Genomic DNA, 17,909 nt, shown 5'->3' with positions numbered 1-17,909 from the left:
AAAACCTAAGTAATATCCAAAAACTATTTATTATTATAATGATATTATTAATAAAATTGTATACAATTTTTTTAGTATAACATTTATAATTAAATACTATTATTATTGTTTTATTATTGAGGTCGGTCTAATAAACTTTATATAACATTTAAATACGGTTGTCTCCTATTAAATTATATTTTACTAATATTTATTTTACAATAAATGTATGTCTGTAACTTTATTCACAAAGTATATAAAGTTTCTTTTTATTTTTGTTGTATAAATTGTTGTTGTTTTTGTTTTTTTTATAACTTATTGTTATTATATACAACATGCATAATGTACTAGTATATACAACAATTCAACAAAAATAAAATTGTATATACCTATATTTATTGAATTTTATCATAAATTGTGTAGTAAGCTAAATATTTTTCCTTACATACTTGTTAAATAAAATATTTTTTGAGTTACATTTTGAAAATATTATCATTACCTATGTGACAGACAATAATAATTATTTATTATACTTCCATACTATAGGTATTATTTTATATACTTGATATAAACATTTTTAATAATATTTAAGTGATTCAAATGATATTTTCGATAGTACTGTATAATATGTTTTTCATGGTGCATAAAAGTCATTGGTTATTAACGATAATTATACAATATTGCTAAAAGTAGTTGTATCATTAATTTGCTTGTAGTAATTGGAATGCAAAACTCGTTTCATGATTTAGTATTAGAATTATTTTATAATGAAGGTATATAATATAATTTTATATTAGGTATATTATGATATCAAAGCGTTTTTGTTAAATGAGAGTAAAAATAATATATTCTAGAAGAGCATTGAATTTAAATTATCAAGTTTATTCTACAAATTTTAATTTTTTTTTTTTTTTTATTCATATATTCTAATATAAACGGCAAAAATATTTAACGCATTGCAACTATATTATAAATGTATTTTTCGTTATATCCTTGTCTTTTGAACATAAAAACTTATTATTTACATAAAGACAATGCGAAGATGGTACTGTGCTCGATTAATCCTTTGTGTAGAAATTTATTGTAGCCGAAGGGAATCAAGTGCAGCTTCATAAATGCACTGTTAGGAAAAATCAGAGGTAATAGAGGAGTGATAAAATGATGTGGTCACGACAATGATGGTGTAGATGATAATAATAAAACCAACTCACTATACCATAACGTCTTCCGTATCATTCGTCAGTCGAAAAAATAAACGGTGGTTATCTGCAGGGATTCAAATCAACTTATAAACGACAATCACAAAAGCAGATTTTGTGCAAACAATGTACAGTTGAATATATTTATGTATATATATATATTTTACTTTCAAAATAAACATTCACATTATGAAAATTCTAAAAAAAATATGCGTAATTGCATTTCACTGGTAATTGTACACATGTACTACACAAATTGAATACAATGATATATAATTAATTGAACGATTTCGAGTGATAATCTCGTTTATGTGAGAGAAAAATAAAACTCGTAAACGCATTATAAATTTATTATTTGATCACGATTTTGTCATTTTATCGTATATATATTCAACTCGGCGGCTATTATAATCGTATACACATACACACACATACAATTAATGACTAAATTAATCTCTCCTGTCCGATTACACGTCCTCTAACATTTCGTTTGATATAAGAATCGTAGGTTCACATAACGACTATTCAGCGCGACCACGTTTAGGTATATGTAGGTACGTATTATTATTATATTATCATTGTGCTCTAGTTTAATAATAATCACGAACGTTGGCGAAGAATATAAGTGCCGCAATGAGCTTATGCAATACGCAAGAATACAAACACACACACGCACATGCTACACGCGGTAAGTATATAATATTATGTAGGTACAACATGATATAATTTTTAAATATACCTGCGTTCAGTGAAAGGGGTTTCCGCCGACACTTTAATCGACATAGAGGTGACATTTTTCTCGCCCTCAAAAATGTACATTATACACGACGTTCGTGCGCGACTTCGTATAGTGGCGTTATAAAATGAAGAAATAAAAACGCGTGTAAAATAGGAAATGGTGAATCAATCATAGCCGTCGTGTATTTGTCACTAAATTACAAGGTGGCGTGTCCCACGGCGAGTGTTTTCGCGCAGTCCGACCAAGAAAGTCCATTAATGCGGTGATTTCATTCATTTCCGGCACGTAAGAGGTATAAATATACATTATTATGGGTAGGTACACGCAATGAGTTTGCGCATCTATATTATATTATGTGTGTGCATAGGCTAAAAACTACCGCAACAGTTATTATACCATGTGTATATTATTTTACAGGATGGTTATTTTATCGAACACAGGACAAATATCATCCGTGCTACTATGTATTTTTAAATAATATCTAAGCTGATACTTTAATAATTACTCATTAGTACACTATTGTTTGATCAAAAATCAATAACGTTTTAGGAAATATTTCATTGGAAAAAGTCAGAATAAAAAATAAAAAATAAAAATTATTGGAATGAAATGGAACCGATAGTATCTATATTCTGTATATTTAATACAAATGTCCGCAGAACAGAAAACAAATTATAATGATATAAAATGGAAAAAAAACATATTTGTTTTCAAAACTTTTATGAAATTTTGTTTAAATTGTGCAACAAAAATATTTCTATAAGCACTGATACTTTTCGAAAAAAAATTGTATTAATCTTTAAAATAATCTTCTTCCAAAGTTTTTTCTAAGACGTTTTACTTACAGTCATCGGTACTTATACAATTAAATTTATTATTTAAAAACATGTTAGTTTAAATTCTGTGTGTTTTCTTTGTGTCCCTATGATACATATAACCGACAAACTTAACTATAAACTGCTACTACAGCAAGTTCCATTAACCGTATTTGTACAGTTATCACTACATATTATTGTAACAGATATGGCTCAGGGCGTCTGTCGAACGACTTTAACACAGTATTATATATATATATATATATATAAAATGTGAAGGGGAAGATTTCATTAGATTCACTATATGCTCGATATACATGCAACTTTATATATATTGGCCAACAAACGCGCGAACGATTATTGCTTGTTAAATTGGCGGTGATGGCTAATTTTCCTCTGGCAAAATTGTTATTAACTTTTCGCTAAATCGAGTTCAATATTAAATTTATAAATTATTTAAGAAAATGTGTAGCGTTTTATTATAAAAAATCAATTAATTATAGAAACACTAAGTGTATTTCAGAAGCCTAATCTTATTTTTTTTAATTTATAACTCGTTTTCATTATTTATTCTTTTACATTGTTTCAGTAGGCGTAATGATAAAAAAAAATTATCGATTCAAAAATATTTTTAGTCAACACAACAATTGTAACTATAATATATGACTAAATAAATATTAAAATACTTTTTCAAAAAATGTAAAGTTATCAAAATAATCATCGAATTTCATAAATAATTAAATAATTTTCATACTAATATAAAATATGGAAATTAAATTTTACCTTCTAAGTTTAAATTGGATCAGGAAAAATCTTTTAAAATCACTTAAAGAAAATACCATTAATCATTCAATTCTAAGAGCATCAATTCAATATCTTATTTTATTAAAATAAATAAGATTGAGATCTTTCATTATTCCATACTTATTATAAATAATAATTCATAATTGAACTGACATTTTAATAAACAACACTTCTGCGAACAACATAATATATAATATTGTTTTATGAAAGTTTACCCTCCTCAGCTAATACTTGATAATATCAACACAATAACAAAATATAATTAAAATATAAACCATGTGTCATAATAGAAATTCAATTTACACTATTATAATAAATTATTAATTTTTTTAAGTTAATTCATTTGAAAAAAAAATCAAATTAAATATAATTAAATATTTAAGTAATTTTAAAATAAAATTAAAAAACTTTATACATATTAAAAAATAGAGCATACTAAATAACTGTTAATAATTATTAATATTGCAAATGATGTTTTATATAAGCTAAAATATAAGTATTACGTTTATAAAAGGATAACAACAGACACCTGGAACATAAAAGGAGCCATTTTATTATATTTATTCAGAGGAAAGAGTAAAATAATAACGATTTTGAGACTCAGAATTTCGTTTCATCCACATAAACATTATTTAATACATTTTAACGTGTAAAGAAAATATTACAAAGAATACCTAATACAATATTCAATAAATAATTAAAATATTAATTAATTTTCAAACGTTCCAAAAATGTCTTAAATTTAAATTATATAGTAGATACTAAGTTTTTTTTTTTTGTAAAATAAAATGCTCCTATTTATAATCTAATAGATTAAATAAATACAACAATCAATAAATATTTGTAAAATCAAAATCTATAAAATGCATTGCATTAAAAAAATATTTTTGAAAATATTTCACATAATTTATTATTTTAAATTAAAAATTCATAATTTGTTTATCACGTTTTAGAAGTTACTTAAAACACCATAACAGTATAATTCGTAGTTATTTTAACAGTCGAAACTTGTTACATATAAAAAACTCTTCAGATTTCGCATTTTTTATTATTAATATTTATGTTGAAAAACCAGATTGCATATCTACCGTTATCGTAATAGACATACTCACTGATGAAACTAATGTGCCCTAACGTATAATATTTTAATATTCATAATTACGTAATAATTATATTACCATCAAAGTATACTTAAATATAAAGCTTCGGTTTAAAATAACCAATTTAATGTTATAACAACGAAATTAAAAACTATAATTTATTTATAAATTATATTGTAATTTCCATACACAGACATATTTGTGTAATAATGTTGTATACAACAAAAAATACACAACTATTATCATTTAAATAATTTAAAGTTTACAATACGAAAATTAATTTATATTTTTGACAAAGAAAAATATTATTATAATACATTGAATAAAACACAGCAGTAATATTTTAAACGTAAAAGAACAACCGACGTCATTATTACATGAATCATAAATATATCGCATGGGAAGTGTGCCAAGAAAACATTGAAAAATAAAATAATAAACAATTTGAAGACAATGCCTACTATACTCCAGTAAACAAATGAAAATTAATAATACAATATTATATGTTATACACAAGTTATCCTTAACATACTCCAAAAATAAAATTATTACATATTAGTATTAGCTAGAGGTTCTCGAGTCGATCAACTAGATGAATCTCTTTCCTTAAAATAATTTTCCAAACCTATAAATTCCCTACATTATCATAATAAATGTAATGTTTTGAATTCTCGATGAATTATAACTGGATCCTTTTAGTTTAACGATAAATTGATTAGCTTACTGCAGGTACGGTTTGCATATATTATACGCATATACAATAAAGATATAATATGTGCATTATAATACTCGAGCTCAATAATATTAATAACAATATAAGTACTCTACAAACCCCAAGCAAGAGTTAAAAGAGCTTACGCCATATTTGGTATTATGATGACGCATTTATTTTCTTTGAAAAACGCTTTTTAAAGAAGTATTAACAGTAATGTATTTCGTAAGTTTTTGCAGCTTGTATTTCGATCAAAAGTTGAATTCAAACGGTTCTCCAATTTTTTCAGTATTATATTTGTATATTAAACATAGTATATTGTAAAATTTAAATGGTTTTCGAGAAAAAATTCAACCAAATTTAAGATACCAAAATTATTTTATCATTATTTTATTTTTAAAATTATTGAATGTATACATTTTTGTTATACTACTACTACTACTACTACTACAAAAAAAAAAATAAATATAAATTATTAAAATTCATGCATTCATGCATTTTTGATTGTATATTCAATTTCGTACACTGACATTTTTTTAAAACTGTGTATAATATAAATAATTTTCAAAATAATTACATTTTTATTATACTTACTTACGTAATTATCGAACACAACTCAATGGAAACATTTAAATATTTCCACCATCTAAACGAAAACTGCTTTTCTTTTTTAAATAATATGATAACGAAGATTTAATTAAAAAATATATACAGAGAAGGCAACCGCATTTTCAATTTAATTGTATTAACTTATCATTCAGAGGAAATTATACATATCTTTTTTTATGATCAAAATTTAAAAAAAATCACTACTGGGTAAATCTCATAGAAGATTAAAAAAAAAAAAAAGTTCAAATAACATATGAAGCAATTTAGTATTTTATGCAAATCAACAATGAATTGTGGTAATCTATTTTTAATTGACTAGTTAATTTAACTGTTAAAATATTTTAAAGTAAACGTTTGTGATTTTGCAGGCAAGTGACGTAGTTTTATTGTTTTGAAAACAAAATTTATACAATTTAATAAGACTATTCTTTTTTTTTTTTTTTTTTTTTTTTTTTGATGAATTACTAATTAATACAGTAGGCAGATTAATATTCCATCAATTTCATTCAGACAATTGATTATTTATGAATATTAACTATTTATATTTTCGAATGGTATTTCTGTTAATGTCAGTCATTAATTGTCCATATATTATTATGTTCGTGTTTTCAAACAATATTCCCTGGTATTTAGTACTTTAATAAAAATCAACTTTTTCTATATTTTTATTGTCACAATGGTATTTTAGTATTGTTCTTAATTTAATACACTGATAATATAAATATTAATTATTCAAATCAAATTGAGCCATTAAACATTTACAATTACTTGTAAACGTTTAAAGGTTCACTGAGTGAATGAGTAACGAAAGTTTAAAAAATTTACAATCGACATTTATACATAAAAAAAATAAATATATTATGTATACCTATATTCAATTTTAGAATACTTAAATTTGAAACTATATAAATCTATATAAGTCGTATCTAACAACCATCTAGCCTTAGCGATTAAAAATTTCACAGGATTTCATTTTTTTCTGTTAGAACTTTTTTTATAATAAAAAAACAATGCAGAAAAAAATATAGTACGTTATAGTTACAAAAAATAATGATATTTTGTCAGTGGACAGTATTATATAATGTGTTATGGTGTTAATATTTAAATTGTGAGTATACTTGCCCGTTTTTCAAAAATCTGAACATCAACTTAGAAAACGAACGCCTTATGCGTTCAGCAAGAAAGAAAGTCATTTAGATCTTACGAATTATAATCTATGTATACTATATTGTTTTGCAATAACAATATAAGTATAAATCGTATATGGCAATTCGTTTAATATAGACTTGGTAAATGGAAGTGGATTATTTAGATATGTTATTATAGACGTTTTTTCTTACTATATAAACAAAAAAATGTCATCGTTTCCGGTAGTCGTCTTCACAAAAATAGGCATAAAATGGTGTATGACGACGCCGTCATGTCATTCAAGTCATCCTTCAGTTATGACGATACCTACCCATTTGCAGTAACGCGTTTCATGCGAAAAAGGTTCAAGGGGTTGTCGGAAAGGGTAAGCATAGAGATGACAGCAAGTACGACATTTTCGAGTGCATTGCACGTTGAGATAATATTATTTAAGCGTGTACAATATCGATTTAACCTTTCACTATCTTTTACATATCGCACTATTATTATTATATACGTGAATTGTGATTATTATTTATATCGACCGCTCTGGCAGTATCTCGTGCTACAGAGCTTATAGGTTTTCTCCGAATTAGGTTAATCTCTGTGCAACGAATCGTCTAGTCGCCTTATCCAAAAGTTTTTGACGATAAACTTTCAGTTTCCATCGGCGGTGGTAACCTCATTTCCTATTGAAAATAAACGACGAGTCACGCTGTTTATGTATCGTCCTCATTTTAGCACACCACAATGTGATAATATTATTATTAGATGATTAGAAATTCGATACACCACATTAAAATATTATTACAGCTTATTGTGTACACCGTATACGTATGAAAATGACGGTAAACAAATTTTATTAGTGTCGTAAAATATTATATTTCTTTTGGTTTATCACTTTTTGTAATGATTAATATCAAAAGAGAAAAAGTTGATCACGCAGATTCCACGCGTATTATTGTCACCGCCGTGATAATGAGTGAGTTATTATGATATATAAGAGATAAACCATATACTTATTTACTTACTCATGTATTATTATAATATATAATATGCATGCTTAATCTGAGTATTTTTTGTTAAAACACTATCATTGTTTTGTTTAGAAAATCTTTTATCCGATTTGACTATTCCTACGCATGACGCACATTCGTCGTATAATGTTATGTTATATTAGTAATATGTTTCTAACTCTCTCTCACGGTTTAAGTGTGTTCGCAATTTAGGACCGAGTCAATAAGGGCATGTGATAGCATGTCGCCATGTCGGTCGCATATGTAACCACTCGAGTAGTCACACCTACGACAAAATATAAACAATATAAACGTTTAAGTAGGTATATAGTCGATGTGTGTACAACCGGAATAAACTTAATGTAAATAATATTATTTTAATAGCGCTCTATAACTTGACGTTTATATTGTAAGTATATTATCGTCTCAGAAAGTGTGTGACTGCAGTTACAAATCACAATGAATAAGGCACTTAATTCATAATACTCTTATTTGGAAACAGAAGTGGGAGTCTAATAAACATTAAACATGCTAATCGGATCGAAATAAACATTTGATCTGGTTGTTTGTATATGTACTTAATTATCAAGAGAAAAACGTAATATTAAGATTAAAATACGTTTACTATTATTTTTATTTACTATATAACACCTAAAAGAACATAATATTATAATATTATTTTAACAGTATTTTAAATTTTAATTCACGAGATCGTAATCGATGGCAGTTTTTTTTTTATTTACTGATAAACAAATTGATACCAAATGAAATATATATTTCAATAATATGTTTCCTAATTAACAACCATCTTACCCATAACCTGTTTCTTTAAAAATAAATGATAATTATTCATGACACGTGTTCAAATATGTTGAAAATTTCAATATAGTATACATAATATACTATTTGAAAAAAAAAACTATTTAATTACTAACAGAAGAATATTAAGGTATTCTTTAACTAAAGTATATTTATCTGTTTTTAATAGTATCGTACTTGACATGGTTTTAAATATTCATTGAATGAATAATATAAATAGTATTAATTATTAATCATAATTAATAGTATATTATAATAAGTATATTACAATTTATTATTTCGAATAATACATTAAAAGTTTAGGATTTGACCATAAAGGGCGACCTGCGCTATTGTCTATGATGTTGGTTCAAGAATGATTGATTGATATGAATAATGCGCGTATAATAGCATTTATAAAATTATTATAATTAATGCGTAAGTTAATCTAAACTTTTTCGTTGTAGTTAGCTACAGATCTATATTAATATTAAACAGCAAACATACATCTTACGGTAATCTTAATTGAGAAAAATAAAATGTCATTATTTCCCAACAGACCGATCTTTAAAATTTACTAGATCAAGTACAGTATAATTATCGTAAACACAAAAAAATAGTAAATCATTTAAATATTATTTGTCCAATATTGATCGACATGCCAAACTATAAATCTAAAATTTACCGACCGACACAAACCAATTTTAATTTTTTATACAAAACATTTATTTTTGTATCAGTATTATACTAAATACGTGTAAATTGAATTATATCGAAAGGCATATAATATACATTATATTCTACACATACGTACATATCATATAGGTAAAAATATATTTTTATTTTGCGTCTCGAAGGAAATCAAAAACTTGGAGATATATTTTTCACGTATTCTACTACTCACGCAAGAATGGGCTTTTTTTGACGGCAGAGCCAGATTGCAGTGTAGGTACACGTATATAGGTACCTACGTGTTGTAATGGATTCGCCGACCAAACAACCACATACGGTGTGCGTGATTTGTGTTCAACGAACTGAGAAAAATAATAACGAAATAAAAAGAGACGACAGAACTATCCTGGCCGAGTTTAATGAGCCAAGCACAAAAGCTCTTCTTTTTCCCCTCTTTTATTCTCACTCTGTTTGGACCCTCGTGAACGCAGTGGCAATTCATCAGATGTAGCTAATTTCAAATCGCCATCTATATGATATATATAACTTCAATACATCGTTAAAAGAACTATTATGTACCTACACTCTACAGCAAAAATAAAACCGTGTAAGTAATGTAGCCATTGTAGGTGTACCTACGTGTTTGGTTTTTTTTTCGGAAATATCATGTCTTCGAAAATAACACGTGAAAATTCATAGATATACGTAGAAGAAATCAAAAAATAATTAGCTGTAATACTTTAAAAATGTGTTTTATATCTATTATTTTTATGGATAATTTAATGTCTTTGAAAAATTGTAATCACCGTTAATATGTATTAACCCCGAATAAAAATACCACATCATTTCATCGCACTGTAGTAATATATCGTCAAACATGTGACATATATATTATTCTAACTTCTAAGACTTTGTAAACTATAATAAATAACTGTAAATATAAAGTACAACGTTTTGTGGGGCTGGACCTAGTGCTTAACGATTCGTATATGAGACTGTTTATATAATAAATGACCGTCGTCGGAGAGAAGTTTGTTCGCCTACAAAGGTCTAATAATTTTATGATGTAGCGACATTTGACTAATATTTCATAAACTTATGAGCACTTCGAGTAAAATATGCGTAAAATCAGATGAAATACGAAACGATTAAAATAAACACTCGTAAGAAGCGCTAATAAAGTGAATAATATATAAATCATTTCCAATGCCATTATAATATTTTCAATATATTAGACTATAAATATAATATTAAAACAAAAACATTTTTTACATTTTTCTTGTATAATTCAGATATATTCTGACTACACTTCGTATATAATCGATTCATTTTTATATATTAATTATTAACAAATCATTCTAAAACCAATTAATTTCTTAACACTAGTTTAATAAAGTAAAAAATTTTAAAACCGCAATGTCCTTCAATTAACATAATATAATTTTATATAGATAGCTTATAAAATATCTACTTAAGTTTTTAATCAATAATTGTTGATTAATAAAATTAACATATTTCATGAGAACGTTTTAAATAACACCTTACTATATAAGACCTTTGATATTAATTGTAATGAAAATTTCACGAGATCAAAATATATTATAATACGATGATAATTAAGCATTCAAAATAAATCTAAAACCGATTGATTAAGCTGCACGATAATACAATCACAAATATATATTATATTTATACAAGACTGATATCGAAAACAGGAAATAACCACCGAAGTGAAATATATATATACATATAGAATGAACAATGATTTAAATTAATAACGATGTAAACTTATATACAATAAGAAGCCAATCAGCTACATATAGTAATATTTAGACACAAATATAATCTTCATTACCGTTTGTAAATCGAGCGCAAGTTAGTTTTCCCTCGATAAGTTGATACGATACGCCTTATTATGGATCATAGTGGATACTAGTATTATACAACCTATATATTTTAGATTGAACTGAAAACTTTCAAAGAAAATAAACAGAAAAAATTATAGTGTTGTTCATTGTGACTTACATTATTAGATGAGTAACTTGGCGCCAAAAAGTGTTAACTTCGAGCCTATATAGATGTGTGATAAATTAGTTTTTACTACAGCTATAAGCACAGTTAGTATATGAATGCAAGACGATAAAAAAGCCAAGCATGTTGATCGATTGCATGTAAATATTGTAACACACGCATAAGTACAAAATATAAGCAATCTATTTTAACTAAATATTATAAATAACTTAGTAAGAACATCAAATTTCCAAAAAACATACCAAATAAAAATGTTCAACTCCAAGGAGCTATTATAACTAACTTAAATACGGATAACGTACTACGATTCATAAATCATTACATTGACAATAAGCTAAATGGCCGCAATAATAACTTTATTTTTGCGTACAAAAAAAAAAAAAAATTATTGCGAAATAAAAAACAATTCAAAAAAAATTCTAAATCAATTTGATTTGTTTGTATTGTATTATTATGATTTATAATAAATTCAAAACTAAAATATATTATAATCTAAGATATTCCTGTTTTAATGCTACATATTATATTATGACCTATACTTTAAAGCAATTTCTTTCAGATGACTTAATAAAAATCGATTTATATTATTACTCTTAATACTATGAAGTTTAGGTTTTTGTTTCTTTATATTTTTATTTACAATATTTTTTGTAGATATAGACTTTTCAATATGCCTGTACACTAACTATATTTATTCAATCAAAAGTAATATGTAAACTTTTCATTGAGTTTTAAAACTCTATTCAAGTATAGAACAAAAAAATCAAATAAATCAAAGTTTTATTGTTTTCTATAGAGGTAAAAACCTGCTTAAAAAATAAAGTAGTTACAAATTAAATCATCTTATAAAATAATAAATCAACTACACTATACATAATACTAAAAACATAAGTAAATTGTATAAATGAATAATAAACCAAAAAAAAAAAAATAAATAAAAGAATGGGGAAAATACAATGTACTTGAAAATAAAATACATGTCAAAATGAAGAAAACATCATCACTTTAGAATGCAATTTGAATATAAGAATTTTGTATGACAGCCAGTATATACTATTTTTGTTTTTTTTTTTTTTTTTATTTTTAAATAAAAGTAAATAAGTCGATTTCAAATTTTAAACGGCAAGTTTTCTACAAATAATATACTTGTAGATATATTATACGAATAACTCTAATTAATTATTCTATTATAATCATATTTGGATAAACATCAAGAAGAAGAAAATTATGTCCAAACATAATAACATAGTTAGTACGCTAAAAATGAACGTACACAACGTAAAAGAAACTGCCGTGGTCTTGGTTACAATATTATAGAAGTTTAATAATATAATAAACTTACTGGGAGTAAAAATCGATAAAAATCTTTTATACAAAAAACCTCGGGGTTTGAAATGTTCGTTTCCTTGTATAGTTTCTATGATAAATAAAATATTATAATTTATGCGTCGAAAATTATTTTCACCAACATTATATCAATAACATATAATATCAGGTTGCATTGTGTTTTTTTTTTTTGATCGTCTAATCGATCTAAAACTTAAGGTGTTGGTGTTGGGGAGGAGAGGTTGAGAGGATTACATGTTTTCCTATCCGATTTCATGTTTACAGCTCTAAAAAAAAACCGATCGTACCCATATATCGCAAAAAGTAATATAATAAATTATAATATATTATTTGCATAAATGGCACAACAGCTACAGTTGCTGCCCACACAACAGTCGATCCAAGTAATTCATCTAATGCTACGCCGATTAGCCGGCCGCAAGGCGATAGTAAACGCATACACATTATTAAAACTATCGTAAATCACCAGATCCAATAATTAGTTGTACACGCACTTCAACCTGTCGATACGCAGTCCTTCAATATACATTTAACAACAGTAGTATTACAGACAAGCTTATTATATTTTATTATTATTTTTTGTACTCGCCCATTATGACTTACGATAATTTTTTTATAAAAAATCTTACAATGGTATAACATCGATAACGAATCATTTGTAAATAAATACATGTTATACAGAATAAAACATTTATGCTCAATCCTATTATTATTTTTTTCGATATCATGATAATCTATTCAAATACTAAGTTTCAGAATATTGAAATAGGTACGTCATCTAAGAATTTTACGAGTTTCGAGTGGTAATACAAATTTTTTCTGAACATTTTTATACTGTAAATTGTAACTTATAACAATTAATGGTTGTTTTAAAAATGATAACATTTACGAACCAACCTTTAAACGAGTAATTTTTAAATTATTAGATTTTTTTGTACTGAAGATTATTAGCTTATGTTAATTGATTTAAATGTGTTTTAAAAATAATAATAATTAATGTTTAAATAATAAAAAATTTCTTAGTATAATAGACAAAATATTACAACTATATTTTATTTTTGATGTAAAATCGTTATTCCTGATTAGTATCCTAAATATATTAAGTTGTATAACTCAATTTAAATATTTCAAGTTTGTCAATAAATAAGAAAACATTTATATTAAAAAGAGCGGTTTTCATTTGAAAAAGTGGTTTGTAACACCATATGACACTTATTAAATGGTAGATAAAATCGTAGTGTCTGAAAATATCATTTTAAAGTATGATAAATTATATTTAAAAATTCAGAATTTGAACAAAAATCAGTTAACACGTCATTACATTATAACAGATTAATGCGTACCCAAAGTTTTCTCTATTTCTCGAAATTACTTTATTATAACAAACACACAACGTAATATAACATATAAAAAAAATCTGCCACGATAACATAAAGTCGATCAATGGTTTCAAGACAGCTAATTACTGCATAGACACTAAACGCAATTGGTTGGTATTTTAGTACAAGATCGAATTCGTCAACGAGCAACACATAACATCGTAATATGCAGTAAATATTTCTGGTTTTGATGTGTTTACAAAAGCACGGGTCAAATGAAAATTAAATTATCTTCCATATTCAAATAAACGCCCAATACCATTATGCTCATTATAATTATATTATTAAATACAAATTGTAATATTTTACCTGGTGATTTCTTCGACCAGTTTACATGGATCGGCGGCATAAAATTTCACACCAAAGTAAAACGTGAAATTTTCATTACCTAAAACATAAAATATTATTTATTTATTTTTGAGACAAACCGACAATACAGTATAATACGCGCGGTTTCTGTGTAAAAAACTAGAGAAACCAGAGAGATTAATTATACAATATGTTTAATTCTGAGTACCTATGTGTTATGTTTGTGAGCCATACAAGTCAGTACAACACGTACAAGGCATACGATATAATATAATGAAGGGTAATCGGATATAGGTGTGTATACAAAATACCACCCACTCGTCGTACATAGTGATGGCGCCTAGTGTGTATGGGGTAGGTGGACCAATTAGTCAACATGGTGCATCAAACTTTATACCAATAATGTTGACTTTCCCAGTGGAATTAACTTTTAGAATGTACCTAATAATACTAAATTCATCATTTTAGAACTGCGTGTAGCTATTAGCTAGTGGACCACTAAAAACTGAAAATAAAAAATAAAAAAATAATATCTTTCCGAGAATTCTTTAATGAAAGAAACGTTTTCCCACAAAATTGATCTTAAAAAGCGTTCGTGATTTATTTTACTTATTTTTTTTCTTTACGAACATAAAGAAGTCTCTCCGTTTTTATATTGCCAATAAAACGAAATGCGATATTTACCTGCCCAACTACTCTTCAACGGATTTCTACTATCTACACCCACCCGCATACGCGGAAATATCCGGCGTAATTAATGTCATAAAATTAATTACAAGCACGTTTTACAACTACTTAAAATACGAGCAAAAGTAATGGACGCCCAAATTGGTTTCCACCAGTAAGTACTCGTTATTAAAAAAAAATATTGATCTCCTTTTTCTATTTTTCTCTTTCTTTCTCTTGCGAAGACTTCATTTTTGTCTTAGTTGTTCACTTATACTATTTTTGATTGAAGACAACCATTCTAATATAATTTTAGTTTTTTCTTTATTAATTTTTAATTATTTTTTACATTTAAATCTGCTAGAAATCGTGGACTTATAAAATTAAATTTTTTAATTTCAAGCTACAAAACACGCATATGGTGTAAGATGTAAGAAATCGATAAAACCATATAATTTTAAAACGATAAAATAAACTGAATTCTCGTAATTATTAGTTATTTCAAATTAAATTATTTTTTCGTAAATCGACACGGTTTTTAGACAGATCGATTAAGTACGATATACAAGTTATGTCATGCCTAAATATTATAATTTATATATTATATAAATAAAAATCATTTTTAGAATACTAGATATAAATATGATTTATGATGACAAGTGTCTTACTGTTAATTACTGAAACGAGTATCTACTCGTAAAAGTTTGTTTTGACTCTCAGTGTACAATGATCAATTTTATCGTTTTTGAAAAAGATAAATATATCAATTTTACTACGAAATATTACTATGGAATTGTATCGGATTATTGCGCGTTTCGAAATAATTCCGGTATATATTTTATTATAATATAGCTCGAGTACGAGGAGGAAAGAGCCGCAACCGATACGCGTATTACGACCCATAAATCACGAGTGTTGGCGATTTTAATCGAAATGTTTTTTACTGCCATTAAAATTCCCGGGTCGAGAGAGCGGTGGCGTATATGAGTATGTTTGTAGTATCCAGTAAGTAATAACATGCACAGCAGTTACGATATTATTACTACTATTATTATTATTATTGCTATAGTATTAGCAGGGGGTATACAAAGACTAGTCTAGCGTAATGTTATAGATTTTAAGGATATCGACGATCACGATCATAACATTTAATACAGTGGCATTAAGTATAAATGAGGATTCATCAAAAATGCTATTTATTAATATAATATTTATAATAATAATAACTTTTGAAATTTTTAAGCAAAGATACTTAAATTATTCGGAAGGTGCTTTTTATTGAAAATATTGATAATTTTATTTTAAAACTTGAACCCAGTTGTTTCTATAAGTCACCAAACTTAAAATACTATGATCATATAGTCTATTAAATAGACTTAAAATATTCAGAGGCAGTGATGATTTTAAAACTATAGAAATGAGCATAAATTTACTAATTTATAAACAATTTTCAAGTACCCATACATTTATATCGTACATAAAACCATTATTAAAGACCGTTATTCTTATAGTAAATTTAGTTTAATAACTCAGAAAGTACTCGTTCAAATTTTAATTCAGATGCATTTTAAAAAGAATCATCTATCTAATAGTTCATGGTAGAAAATAAAAAAGTTTGTACCAAAAACACGAAATTCCTCAAATGGTCAAAAAAAATCCATGTATTTTTCAGTACATTATTATTTAAAAATATTATAAGACCAAAAATTTTAATCAATGGGTTATTAGAGAATAAAAGAGAAGTAGCGTACTCAGTGATTTAATTTTATATATGCATAAGGCGTAGCCACCGGTTCGGTTTCCAGAATATTCAGTTATAAATCTATAGCAGTTGTGATTTTAAAATATATAATATAATATGTATCCATACGCTCGTTATGATGAAAAAAAATGGACTGAACACACACTCGCTGTTGACAAGGGTTGTAGCCCAAGCTTATTAAACGCAACTATACAATTATTACGGTTTTAACGCGTAAATACCGCGCGACTAACCCCATTAATAAGCCTCGAAGCCCCCCTCTCTACTGGCTACTCACCACCGGAGTGTCACGCGTGTTCATAATATTTATGTGTATAATCAAAAATATCCGATTTAATACGTTATATATGTCCCCCTCTTTTGGACGTAAATAAAGGTTAGTACCACGCGCGGAAGACGGGAGGGCTGACCAGAACTGGAGTTGCGGGTTCATCCACGAACTTTCGACCAAAAAGGTTTTAACGCAAAATCGCGCATAACGTATATATGTGAATACGTACCCTTCATTTGTTTATTCATTTTCTTGGACAGATCCAACCAGTGCTGAAACAAAATTATGTAAAATATAAATTATTATCGACTCTGCATGAGTACATAGATATACACACTACACAATTATAATATATATATAATATAAATTATGTACACAATAATTAACAATGTTATACTGTTGTGTTAATATCATGATAATTGAATATATTAACAAAATGTTCCACATATACTATTATATTATTACTAAATAATATGACAAGAGTTGTACCGCGTAGGACATTATTAAGTGCGGAGTACAGAGAAGAAAAATATTTGAAAATCTCTCTCAAAACTAAAATATAAATATATACTC

The 17,909-nt window shown here is 26.3% G+C and overlaps 1 protein-coding gene across 3 annotated transcripts in view; it reads right to left on the bottom strand.

The window, feature by feature from the left end:
• LOC112594801 (band 4.1-like protein 4) overlaps positions 1-17,909 on the bottom strand; it is a 148,201-nt gene that overhangs the window by 60,100 nt on the left and 70,192 nt on the right. For all 3 annotated transcript variants that reach the window (XM_025339803.1, XM_025339802.1, XM_025339804.1), the window contains exons 4-5: positions 17,566-17,608; positions 14,638-14,716 (exon numbers count right to left, since the gene is read on the bottom strand). In XM_025339803.1, the coding sequence (XP_025195588.1) occupies positions 14,638-14,716; positions 17,566-17,608 (122 nt within the window). The remainder of the gene's footprint in view (positions 1-14,637; positions 14,717-17,565; positions 17,609-17,909) is intronic.

Source organism: Melanaphis sacchari, unplaced genomic scaffold, assembly GCF_002803265.2.
Source record: "Melanaphis sacchari strain LSU unplaced genomic scaffold, SCAv2.0 Contig23_pilon_pilon, whole genome shotgun sequence".
Classification (NCBI taxonomy): domain Eukaryota; kingdom Metazoa; phylum Arthropoda; class Insecta; order Hemiptera; family Aphididae; genus Melanaphis; species Melanaphis sacchari.
Note: the sequence above shows the minus strand (reverse complement) of the source record. Positions and strands in the feature narration are given on the sequence as shown.